The sequence below is a fragment of the Stomoxys calcitrans genome, chromosome 5 (genome assembly GCF_963082655.1).
Source record: "Stomoxys calcitrans chromosome 5, idStoCalc2.1, whole genome shotgun sequence".
In the NCBI taxonomy this organism is placed as follows: Eukaryota; Metazoa; Arthropoda; class Insecta; order Diptera; family Muscidae; genus Stomoxys; species Stomoxys calcitrans.
The window spans coordinates 11,093,216-11,106,456 of record NC_081556.1 but is presented as its reverse complement, the minus strand read 5'-3'; the positions used below and the strand labels follow the sequence as shown (position 1 = coordinate 11,106,456).

Below are 13,241 nucleotides of genomic sequence, written 5' to 3'. Positions count from 1 at the left end.
AGTTATAAATGACGAACTTGTAAATTAATATTCAGTTAAAACAAAATATCAAAATATAAATAAAAAAAGTGCAGCGCAATGAAGCTTTCTAAGGCTGCCAAGGAGACAAAAAAGAATAATAAGTTATCCATAAATGGAAAGGAGGACGACAACAAGCAAAGGAAATCGTCGTTGGTAGTGGCCCCATCAACAATAGATGAGAAAAGCGAAAATTCTGAGAATGTCATACAATTTCCCAAAGAGGAGGACACCGAGGACGACGATGAAAGTGATCAGTTCCATTCAGCACCTACAACACCAACGAAATCTTATTGCTCTCTGAAAGATTTTTGTGCCCAGGAGGAGAAAGGAATCGAGAAGAGTAAGGACGACGAAGAGTTGCCCTTGCATAAGAGTATATTTCTAAATGACCATGACATGTTGAAGAGATTATTGGAAAAGGGAACGGAAAATATAACACTTAAAGACAAACATGGTAATACCCCCCTGCATTTGGCCTGTATGTTAGGTCGCAAAAAATGTATCAAATTGTTGTTGGACCATGATGCCACCGTCAAAGTAAAGAATAACGAAGGTTGGACTGTGTTGGCCGAGGCGATATCATATGGCGATAGGGATACCATTGGGGCGTTATTAAAGAAACTACGACAGCAATCGCGGGCTCATTTGGAGTCGAGGCGTGCTTCAATGATTAAGGGTCTGAAACAAATTCAAGACTTCTATATGGAACTTAAGTGGGATTTTACGTCATGGGTGCCATTGGTATCTCGAATGTTACCCTCAGATGTTTGCCGCATTCATAAGTGTGGCACTTCGCTACGATTGGATACAACATTGGTGGATTTCAATGACATGCGCTGGGAAAGGGGTGATATCTCCTTTATTTTCCGTGGAGATCATCCCATGAATCATTCCATAACGGTGCTGGACAACGAATATCAATGTTACCAACACATACATTATGAGGACTCCGACATTGATGATGAGGTCGACATATTAATGTCAAGTGACATACTGGCGGCACACATGTCCACCAAGAGTATACAATTTGCCCGCGCCCAGTCAGGATGGATATTTCGAGAGGATCGAAAAGAAGTAGTTGGTGGACAATACCAATCGGAGTTGTATTCAGTACAGGGTCTGGTGCTCAAACAAAGAAAACGACGTGAACATCTTACCCAAGATGATATACAGAAAAATAAGACCATGTTGACCACAATGTCTCAAGGACGACGTTCTAGCCTCTCCAACAGCAATAGCAATTCGACGGATGCGTCTACCAATGGCTGCAATCATATAGAGATAACCAGACGCTCGTCCCTACCACCACCACCAAAGCCCTCCATATCATGGGAACAATATATAAGTGCGGAGACTGGCAAATGTCCGCTTTTGGGTCGCACACCCGTCCATAAACAATCAAATAAATCCCTAAAAGCCACTGTTGCAATGTGCAAAAATTTCCCTCTATCAGTCGATATGTTACTGAATATTCTGGAAGTTATAGCACCCTTTAAACACATCAATAAATTGCGAGAATTTGTCACACTAAAATTGCCACCGGGTTTTCCCGTCAAGGTCGAAATACCTGTCCTGCATACAGTCAGCGCCAAAATAACATTTCAAAAATTCGAATTCCGTGACAATATCTCGCCAACACTCTTTGAAATACCCAAACATTATGTTGAGGATTCACGCCGCTTTCCAGACTTATGACCAGGTGGCGAACAACAGCAGCAACAGGCGGAAGCGGCCGATGTTAACCGAAACAAACAGTAAAACAGAGAATATAAAGACAATCTTCAGGAAAAAATTTAACAGAGAGCGCTGAAACAAGAGGGAAACATATTTATATCGTATACAACAACAACAATCCTTCAAAATGTAAACAGGGATTTCTTTAATATCACTGACAAAGGAAACAAGTAAGTCGCAATTTCTCTTATGTGGTTATGCATAGCCAAAATCGGCTCGATTTGAAGTAACAACATTTTGGAAAGTAAAACTTTTATTGGTGGGGTTGGTATGCGCAATAAAAGAGTGTATGTATATTTATAGCTTATCTCTTTTTGCTATCACATCGGCCTGCACTTTATTTTATCAGGTGTCATACAATGAATTATTCATATACCTTTGGCAATGCCTACAAGTTATCTTTGTGACAAAAAAAAGAGTTTGTTACTAATCTCCCCGGATATGAGATTGAATATATTGTTCTAATCAGTAACCGTTAATTTTTGATGAAGCATAGCAATAACAAATTTTAACTTTGGATTGCATAACTGTATGTTATTGTATTCTAGATCGATAATAAACTATTATAGAGTGAGATACTTAAATGGTCTTGTCGGTTCGATATGTTAGTTTCGATATGATCTTTTCAAAGGAGTTTAGAAAATGAATAAGAAATGTTTCCATCTTTTATCCATTACAGAAGAAGAACTTTTTTGTTAGAAAACTTCAACATTACTAAAGCTTTAAGCTGTCATGAGAGCTGATTCATAAAGTCTGAAACATGCTAATAATCAAATAAAAATAATTCTCCCCTCTCCCAGTAATCTCAAAGCCGCTTGTACCGTCCAAATAAGTGAGCATCACTATGCCCAGAGTCCATAATTATTTTCTGTATATTTATTCCGGTCTATGCACCGTAAATACCTTGCTACCAAAAGGGAGCTTGTTCAAGATCGCCACTTCCACATGCAATTATGTAGCTACAACAACAACGATAGCCTTTGACACAGTTGTGGGCACATAGACACATGTGCACACTGTTTCCAAGCCCATGGGCTTAAGGTTTTATGCACATGCACAACATGCAATTGTACTAGTATGTGGGACCGTCCTATGACGTCTAATATTTTTTCGGTAATGTATTCATTGTCGTAAATTACCCATAGGTCTGGCAACCAGACAGATAATAGGTCGGCCCAACTGAAGTTGGGTTGCCAATGGTCAAATTTGTTATAGAAATGTCCATTTCTGCATTGAATTGAATACTTGTTTACAATTTATTTAGTTGTTGAACGTTCGTAACACTGATATCGAATGAATCTGACAAAATGTTCAACTTTATACTATTTTTGTTTCATGTTTTTATTTCTTGGCAACGCAACTATAGTTGAGTTTCCATCCATAATCGACCTCTAAAATTCGCGATTCAAAGTTTCAGGCAGTACTTAAAGCAGATTTTAGCAATGTTTTCCAAAGCCTTGGATAGGCCAAAAGCCATGAAGACTGCCTTATGGTATGGCTAATATGTGCGCCATTGGCATCCAAAACAGTTATTCTTGTTGTAGACACATTTTCATGTGGATGTAGCGATTCTAAAATCCCCTTTACAATGCTGTTTAAAATCTCTCGTCATTTATTTGTAAAGAAAAAACAGTTGATTGATCCAACAAACAGGATTAAATGGTTAGTACCATTCTTGGCACAGATGTTGAAAGACATCCCCCAACAATATATGCAAAATTTCAGCCAAATCGAATAAGAATTGCGCTATCTATTGTAGAAGTTCAAGAAGTCTAAAGGGGAGATCAGTTTATATGGCAGCTATATCAGATTATGAACCGATTTGAACCATACTTAGCACAGTTATTGGAAGTGCAAAATTTTAAACAAATCGGATAAGATTTACAATCCCAATCGCCCCAATTTTAAAGCGCCTAGCTTTACTCCTTTGAAAGTACGCATGCTTTCGACATGACTTAAAATGTTATGACGATCAAGAATATATATACCTTGTGAGGTCTAGACGCATATTTCGAGGTGTTATCATTGAGCTTAAACTTGAATCGGACTGCACTCATTGATATGTGAGAAGTTTGCCCCTGTTACTTACAAACGGAATGACGAAATTAGTTTATCCCCATCCTATGGTGGAGGGTATAAAAATTTATCCGTTGGCTATACTCGCACTAACGCTGGCGAAATCTCTGCCGTGTAAAAATGTACATAAAATGTACAAAAACACGACATTGGCTTCAACAATATTTGCATATTTTATTGCTTCTCAAAGGAAATTTTTCATTCTTTATGAAATTTTCATTAGCAAATTTGCAATTTTTACCTCACCTGCCTTTTGAGAATACTGTTGCATATAAGAGTTTTTAGTTTTGTTTAGAGTGATTTTTATCTGTGAAGAGCCTGCTCATAAACTTTTTAGGTAAGATTGAAAAGAGGGTGCGGATATTAATGCGACCCATGCCACTATGGAAATACACCTAAGCCAGTTTCGAATTGTTGTGCGCTCTAAATACTAAAAATTAACTTCGATTTCTTTCTTAATCCAAAGAAGCTTCTATTCACAAATATTATTCGTTTTTTTTATTGTTGTTTATGGGAAACCGAGGTTATTAAAATCTTTGGCTATTTCAAAGTTATAGTTATCAACTTTGGTTTTATTTCTTTACACCTCTTAGGGCCTTGGGCGAAACAATTTAAACAAAATAATCATATTCTTAAAACAGTAAAATCTTATTTATCCTTTTCTATTCTTCTACTTGTTCTCTTATATTTTCAGCAGTAGTAATAAAAACAACAACAAACAATTTGAAGCATTTTTCGTAAATAGTTTGTTTTTTATAAAACAACAAAACAAAAAACAAAAACAAAGAAACAATTAAATGTGACGTATTATTATCTCACAACCTTTTATAAGTAAGAACTGTCCTCACTTAAACACCCTCACATAAACCACACAAAAACAACAAAAATTCATTCTGAAATGAATTTCTATTTTAAAAGTTCTCTCAATCTTATTATCATCATCTCAATATGCTGCATTATATCATTACAATACTTATACACTTATATCTTTATATTTAATAATACGTATATACTGTTTTATACTTAATTACTTAAGTCACAAAAAAAGTTATTCCTAAATTTTTATTTTAAACAAAACCAAAAAACAAATAATCAAATTTATTTTTATGACATAAGCATAACCACTAGCTAAAACAACATACCTATGTCCGAGTATGTATATCAAAATCACCAGCTTACAAATTGTGAAATTATTTAAACCGCGAAAACTTCATATTTCATTTAATATTAAATTCATACAAGGATTATTAAAGATGCTATCAGACGACATGTTTTTACATTCTTGTATATCTGTGCCGTCACTTTCTGTATCCTTATGTTCTCATGCATATCTGCCAAATCGGCACAGAATGAGCTCTATTCAACACACCTTTTACATATGTATGTATTGTTTTTTGTTTTATCCATATATTGCCGCATGTATGTATGTGCGGTGAATTACAGCCCACTCTCGAATCGAAATTACGAGGTTGGTAAAAAAACGTTATTCAATAGTTTTTATTTACATTTATTTATTCTTTAATAACTATCTTGTCCCCTTCAAAGCAATACTTACATCGTCCTTCCGTTTGTAACTCAGTAATGATCTGAGACGCAACAAGCTATACGAGGTCTGATCAAAAAATAACCGTTATTTTAAATTTGTTCAAAAAGTATTTATTTATTGATCAATAACTATCTTGTCCCTTTCCAAGTTATCCCCCTCAGATATTTTTTCCCGTCCTTGAAACACTTTTGAAACGCGCTTTTTGGTTATACAAAACTTAATACAATTCCTTTGATCCATTTTTTCGAATAGTAAAAAAATCGAAGAGCACACCGAAACAATCCAAAATGGCTGATATTACCAACATATAACAGACATGTGTACCAACATGAAAGAGTTAAAAGGTGTAACCAAGGCGGATTTAAATAGGTGATCTCACGCGAAAAGCTGTTAACAGCCAGCCAGCTTTAACGGTATTAAGATGACATATTTTTGTTTGCATTCTCTTTGTTGTATCTTCTTTCTCTCATATTCTCCGCTCATGTAAGCACGCATATACGCACACGCCCACATTTTTTTTGTGTGTGTTGGGAAAACGTCGATCAGCTTGATGACAAGATGGCGGATTGCACTATATGATTTGTGGTTGTTGGACAACTGCCGCTACCTGAAAATGAATATATCTTGGGGCGTCCCCATTGAACGTTTTTCTTTTGACCGTCCAGCTGTTGATTTGATTAACCCATCAGATCGTCGAGAATCAAATACTGGGTTGACCCTCAGAAAACACGTTCAGTTGAAATTTTCCCCTCGTAAATGTTGACGACATTGCTCATGTATTCAGCCATTTAAAACTTTTTCTCTAAAGATGTCTCGTTAAGTTCCGCTTTGCTCGTACTCGGCAAAAATTGGTGGCTGATCATTAGGCTAAAACTTTAATCAAACTGCACTCATTGATATGAAACAAATACATGTCAACTATTCCTTACTTAATGGAATGTTTGTGGGAAAATTTACGTAAAATGAACAATGCTAGTATAAAGCTACCGTGACATAAAACGAGAAGACAAAAAATTCAAACTTACAAAAAGGCTAAAAAGCACTAACATGAAATGCAAAAAGCGTTCACTTAGTGCCTTTTTTCGTTTTGCACTAGGTGGTAATTTTTCGAGTTTTTGGTGACCTAAAATGCACCAAATCTAGTGCGAAAAAGCACTAAGTTGGCATCCCTGATTTTTTGATTAGACCCCGTATATAGGTACATCAACATATTTAATACAACATACTTTTTACACATTCGATATTTCATACATACTATACGATGTGTTAATCTATGTATGTATATGTAAAATAAATGATAGTTTAAGAGCCAATGTGTTGCATTCAGCTGTTAGTCAAAGCTACAGTTAAAAATACTTGGCGCCAAATTTTTTCTATAATGTTAGTCGCAAAAAATATGGACGATTTATAATGAATTTTCTTTGGGAATTTATGGAATTCAACTTAATTATAATTGCGCATCGTGTAGACGCATGTGGTAGCTCTCAGCAGAGATTTTCATGCTAACGGTAAACAACACAAAAGTTCCAACATGTGTGGTGCTCATGGTTATCCCGTGATGAGAGCTGCACAAGTAATGTCGGCCAAATGATTTAACGTGTGTGGCTTTGTGAGTGCAATCCATGTTGTGATGGACGCAAAATTTGGATTATTACAGTGGTATGGCAAACATCCTCACAGCTAACCTCTGTCTAATTCTCTTTTTGTATGGAAATCCATTTCTACAATTTCATTTTTAATTTCCATTTACAATTTTCATATCACTACAATTATTAATCTTTAAAGTAAGAAGCCATTTAACATGCCGATTTTGTTCCTTTTCGTTTTTTTTTTTTTTAAATCCTAGTATGTAATAGTATTTTTCTAATGTTATATAGCCTTAAAACAATTCTACATAAAACAACTTCATAGAAAACTTGCATTATCTTAAAAAATTCAAAGCCTTCATTTATATGATTTTGAAGTTAATTTAGAAATTTTCTTTATTTGTGCAGTACAGTAAAAATATCAATGAAAGTGTAACAAGAAAGTATGGGCCAGAGATTTCAAACAGTAAAATTAGACCGCCAATAAAGAGAACTCGAGTGGAGAGTTTCAGTGAGAGCTCGGGCGGCCCGGATTTTGCTTAAATATTGAGTGCTTATGAAGCTCGATATGACGATGCGAGTTATTGGTGCCCTTAAATAACCAATGGTCACCATTCCCATGGCGATCAATCCTTTAGACCCGAATGAGCTTGCACGCCTAGAGGAGCTTAAGGTTCGCCACCTTACATATAAATTTGACTACAACAACAAAAACTACACCAGTCAGACAAATAAACACTTCTGTATAGAGCTGCCAGATTAATTTGGAGGAAAATCAGCAGTTTTGCCGGAAAAGTATGGCACTTCAATTTAAAAAATCTGAAAAACAATAGAACGCATAGTTTGAAGAGGAAAAAGTAGAAGCGCCTAATTACAGTCGAATCACCATGGGTAAAAAAATACGCGAGATCGTCCTTATGGCAACTATGCTTAAATATGTTCCGATTTGGACCCTATTTGGAGTGGAGTCTACACTAAACCGGGTAGCTTTATCAAGACATAATCTTACGTAAGCTACCTATTGTAAAAACATCCAGTCGAGAGCGAAAATCGACAGCAGTGGTAGTCGACGGCGAATATCACATTTCATGGTATTCTGTAACTTATTCGCCTTCGACATTTTAATAATAGAACAATAATAAAGTTTAAGTTAGGTTGAAAAGAGGGTGCAGATATTTATCCGCCCCATGCTACTATGGAAATACACCTAAGTCAGTAATTGGCTTGGTGTGCTCTTTAAATACAAACAAATCTAAGTTGGGAATTTCGTGCTACTTAAAAAATTCTTAATTGTTTTCCATGCCACTCCCCGAAGTTAGTTTATGTCTGGTTTAGTGTTCCCACCTAAGTACCGGTATCTTTCGAGTCTAACAGATACCGGCACTTAAAACAATAATATAAAAGTAGGTTCCATACTCTGGTGCAATCCGCCACTAGTCATCAAGCATTTCAAAAATGACATATTGTTCTCAACACAACCAAAGAAACTTGCGCTCCTGTGTGTATGTGTACAGGTAAAATGAGAGAAAGAGAAACACGAACAAAAAGAGAGAGAAAACGTGGAAGTGACGTCGGCAATTATGGCGCCCTGCTTGTGTGACTCAAACGATCGTTTTCTTTTTCCTTCAATACTATACACCATATTTGGGATCTCTCTCTCTTTCTCTATCTCTCTTACTTTATCCCTATTACATCCTCAATAAATTATTTTTTATGTGCCATTTGGACATTATTTGCAATAATGAAGGCCTTTACCAAATCCCTACATATTTGTCAATTTTTAACAGATGTGATACAAAGAACAAAATTATTATAAGTTCTAAAACTAGACTTAAAACAGCACCAATTTTCAAAGCTTTAGAAAGTAATAGCCTATTTGTGGACGTCGAACAATGGTACAGACGAACAAACGACGATCGCTGGAAATCGAAATTGTATACCCTACACCACCACTGTGGTACAGGGTATTATAACTTTGTACATTTGTTTGCAACGCTAAGAAGGAGAAGAGCTAGACCCATTGATAAGTACACCGATCGGATTAGAAACACTTCCTGATTTGACTTAGCTATGTCCGTCTGTCTGAAATCGGACTATATATTTAGATAGCTCCCATATAGATCTATCTTCTAATTTTACCTCCTGAGGACACAAAGATTTTTTAGCATTAGATGGCCTTTAAATTAGGAATAATGAGTTGCATTACCACCTCCTATATCTCGTTCATAGATCCATATTCCGACGTAGCCCCAAATAAACCGAATACCAGATATTACTCTTGGGGAGGCGTATTTTTCATACGATTTTGTTATAGTAATGAGTTATATGAGCTCCTCCTAAACATGTTTCAAATATTTTGTATAAAGGCTCACATTTCGATAAAGTGGCCGATAGCCCTCACCCCCCTGGTAACGCCTCTAGCATCAGTATAAGGTTCGCCGAAAATCTATAGACATGGGTATACAAAAGTTTGTTGTTGTTATTGTTGTAGCAATGTGTTGTACACTGAGGCAGCAGCCCTTGCCGATGGAGGACTCCATCGGGTCAATCCTGTACGTACCGGCTGCCATGGGATTGACAAAAGTTTGTAAGTGTCCGATACTGCAAGTAAAATCACCATCTCTGGAATTGAATCATCTAACCCTTGAAGGAATTTCAAGATTTATATCAAAAATAATATTTGGGAAATACTTGAAGAATGAGAAATTAACGTAGATAGCTAATGCTGCAGCTACCGTAGCTTAGATGTAACCATGTACGCCTTTGAGGCTGAACGCCTTAGTTGAACGCCCGACGAGAACATCAGAAAAAATTTTCACCCGTGGTTGTCTCCTCCTAGTGCTGCCTATACTTGTGAGGTAGTTACCATAGGTAATCAGCCGAGTAAACTTCTGTACTAATGTGGTATCGCTCTAAAAGGAGGTCGCTTATTATTGAGCTTTAAATTGAATGAGAAGAGAGAAGTATGCCCGTTGTTCCTTAATGGAATTTTTTTTTTTGGGCAAATTTGTAATTTTGCGATAGGTAATGCCAATGCCAATTATAGAATTTAAACTCCCCTTTGTTGAGTTTCGAATACATATATCGCGGGGATACCGTGGTATTTTCCATGTTTAAAAAGTATCAAAAAAAAGTACCAAATTATCAGAACTAGCATCCCATCCACTGCAATGGCCATTAAGTTCACTTATATTTAAGTTCATGTTTGCCTAGACTACTGACTAAAATCAAGTAGCCTCTACGACGAAAAATCGTGTTAACCTTACCTGTAACCTGGTTACAGTTTCGAGAGGATCGCTGAACGACTGCGTTCGAATACTGGACGTGCAATCGGGTTGCTGCCACTGGCACAAAATCCTCTTCAATCTGCAATATAAAGAAAATATCCTTCTGAAAAACTCCGTAGCTGACACACAGCTACTTTGTCAGATGCTTCGGGCGGCAAATGGTCTCTAAAAATGGAATTCATTAGGTAGCTGTTGACAGCTTTTAGTGCCCTATCCTTATAAATGTTGTTGACTTTCCTGCTACACGACTTGATTTCAATACTCTCTTTTATAGAGTTGAACGTCTCTGGTTGTCCATCCAATTTATCGTTTTCGATGGTTGTTATGCAGGGGGAGGATCTTAAAATATAGGTGGTGCACGTTTTCGATGGCTGTTATGCAGGGGGAGGATCTCAAGATATAGGTGGTGCAAACTGAGAACTTAGGTGCCAATCTGTAGAAAATTGTAGAGTAGCATTTTGTCAGATCTGGTTTTTATTGCACTGCTTCGGAATAGCCACAGTAGCGACACACCAAGGCTTCTGGTGGGAATCAAACCCACGACCCCTGCACTGGTAATCCAAGCACGTTACCAACTCGGCTACCGGGCGTGTTATGTACTGGGGACAAATGAAAATCATTCTTTCACTATCTTATAGAAAATATAACTACTTTTCAAACCGTTACTCACCGCCTTTCACAGACCTTATTTTGTAAAAGTTTATTTAAATAATCGTTTTTTAATTAATTCAAACTGTTTTTTAAACATTTTGTAAATGTTTCAAAAGGTTAATTAAATTCGTTTTTTGCTTATTATTGTAAAACACTTATTATGTAATAATTAAACCTTTTTTATTTGTTTTTTTTAATATTTTACATTAAAATTTTAAGATATCAGCAAATTTTAAAGCTAAATTGTAAAAAAAAAATATTTTTGGTTGTATTTTTTTATAAAAGATGATGTCAGCTAACTAACATATTAATTTAAGTTTTTCGTAACAACTTTGAAGTTTTTAGAATTCAAAAAAATGATTTTACTGCCTTATAATCCTACCATTTTTTCCGTCACAAATACATATAAAATGGGCATCTTTTGCAAACCATACAATTATATTATTATTCCCATATAAGTAATGTCAAATATCATTGTGTAGTTAAATGTTTATTTGCTGTTTATCATATAAGTTGATCAAAACTAAAAATCATTCATGTACTAACATAAACAAACAACATATAATCAAAGAAATACCTTAGAAAACAATCGTCGCCCTCCCCCCTCCATCATTATTATTGTTATAATTGTGCTGCTATGTATAGGTGTATTTATGTAATGTATGGGTACTTACAACCTACATACATATAAACGAAATGACATTTTCATTAAACTGTTAAAGAGAATTAAATTTATAAGAGGAATGTATATTCTCTCGAGATGAGAGAAAGTCATATGTCAAAATTTTAGATGAATAACAGTAGCTGCTGAGAACAAAGTTAACGGCATTATGCCGACTCTTAACAATAGCTTGAACAACAACAACAAACTAAACCTCTTATGCCTTCATTCTCTTGCCACTATTTCTGTTTTTTTTTTTTAAGTACATTTCGATGCCAGTTTTGTATTTTCCTATAATACTTCTTGAGTTGTTTCAAACTGAAAACTGTGATTTAAATTTTTTTACTATGTAACAACAACATTTCTTATATATATATATATACACATACATATATTGCAATGCAATTCTCCCAAGAAGCCCAAGCCGAAGATAAAGAGAAGTGTATTTTTGTTTCAAATGAAAATGCCAACAAAATCCTAAATACGAATACTACGCTGCCATATTAACTTATTTATGAAAACAACATACATACATACATAATATACACACCTACTTATTTAATATAACGGCAAATCATTATTATTGTAACTATTACTATTATGATGATTATTACTATTAGAAATTATTTTGTTTTTATTTTATATATTTTGTTTTTTATTGTCTTAGTTCTATTCTAGCTTAATTATGAAAGTAACACAAAAAAAAAACAATTATTTAATCAAAGAAATATCAAATGTTTTAAATGTTTAGAAATAAACCAATCAACCAACCAATAACACGAAAGAAGTAAAATGCTTGTATGAAACCAATGAAAAAAAATGAAAAACACATATATGTTTTCACAAAAAAGAATAAGAAATAAAAATTTAAATAAAAAAGGTGTGTGTGTTGAAGTTACTAAGAAGTGTTGGGAGTCTATACACGCAAAAATATAACAATAATCAATGAAATATTTAACAGGAAAGCGCCACCCTTAAGATAAAGCAAGCTGTGGCCTACTGTTAAGTCACTCTCGAACCCCGGTGGACGGGATGGCAGGATCTTAGTCGCTTTTGGCGAAGCAACCGTGACTGATGCGAAGAGATGCGCCAGGTTGTTCAACCGTCAATTTATTATGCATCCCAAGAGTGACAGGGCAAGGAGTAGAGCCATTCGCCGTATTCGTGGTCTCCGCGTCGATGGAGAGTCATCACAATTTATCGTGGGCGAAGTGACGAAATCATCCGTGGCTCGAAATCATCCAAGTTTTGGGCCCCCGAATGAATCTCTACATTGATGTTGAAGAATCTGTATTTACCTGGAGTTGAGTACCTTACTACTGTCCTCAACCTGTCTTTGAACACTCTTGTAGTTCCCGATGTCTGGAAAATGGGCAGAGTGATCCCGCTAATGAAGACTGGAAAGGACCCGAGTTTGGGGAAGTCGTACAGATCGATCTCCCTACTCTTACCAGTAGCAAAGACGCTTGAGGCATTACTCCTCCCGAGCCTCGTAGGAGAATTTCCATTCGCCTATCATCAACATGGATTTCAAAGACTGCATAGCACAACAACAGCTTTGCATGCCATCACCGCTCACATTTGCCGTGACTTCAATCAGCCTAGGCCATGTGGTAGGACGGTCTTCGTGGCATTCGACACGGTCACCCATGCCAAATTATTTGAGGACATCATACAAC

At 35.8% G+C, this 13,241-nt stretch overlaps 1 protein-coding gene across 2 annotated transcripts; it reads left to right on the top strand.

Moving 5' to 3' along the window:
• On the top strand, positions 1 to 5,934 carry LOC106082559 (ankyrin repeat domain-containing protein 13C). Of its 2 annotated transcripts, none has more exons than XM_013245144.2 (2): positions 1 to 1,925; positions 4,529 to 5,934. In XM_013245144.2, exon 1 carries the CDS (start codon positions 79 to 81, stop codon positions 1,714 to 1,716), a length of 1,638 nt encoding a protein of 545 aa, XP_013100598.1. In that variant the 5' UTR covers positions 1 to 78; the 3' UTR covers positions 1,717 to 1,925; positions 4,529 to 5,934. The 2 variants fall into 2 exon arrangements, with proteins under 2 accessions (XP_013100598.1, XP_013100597.1); XM_013245143.2 differs by having other exon boundaries at positions 4,526 to 5,934.
• Positions 5,935 to 13,241: the final 7,307 nt, after the last annotated feature.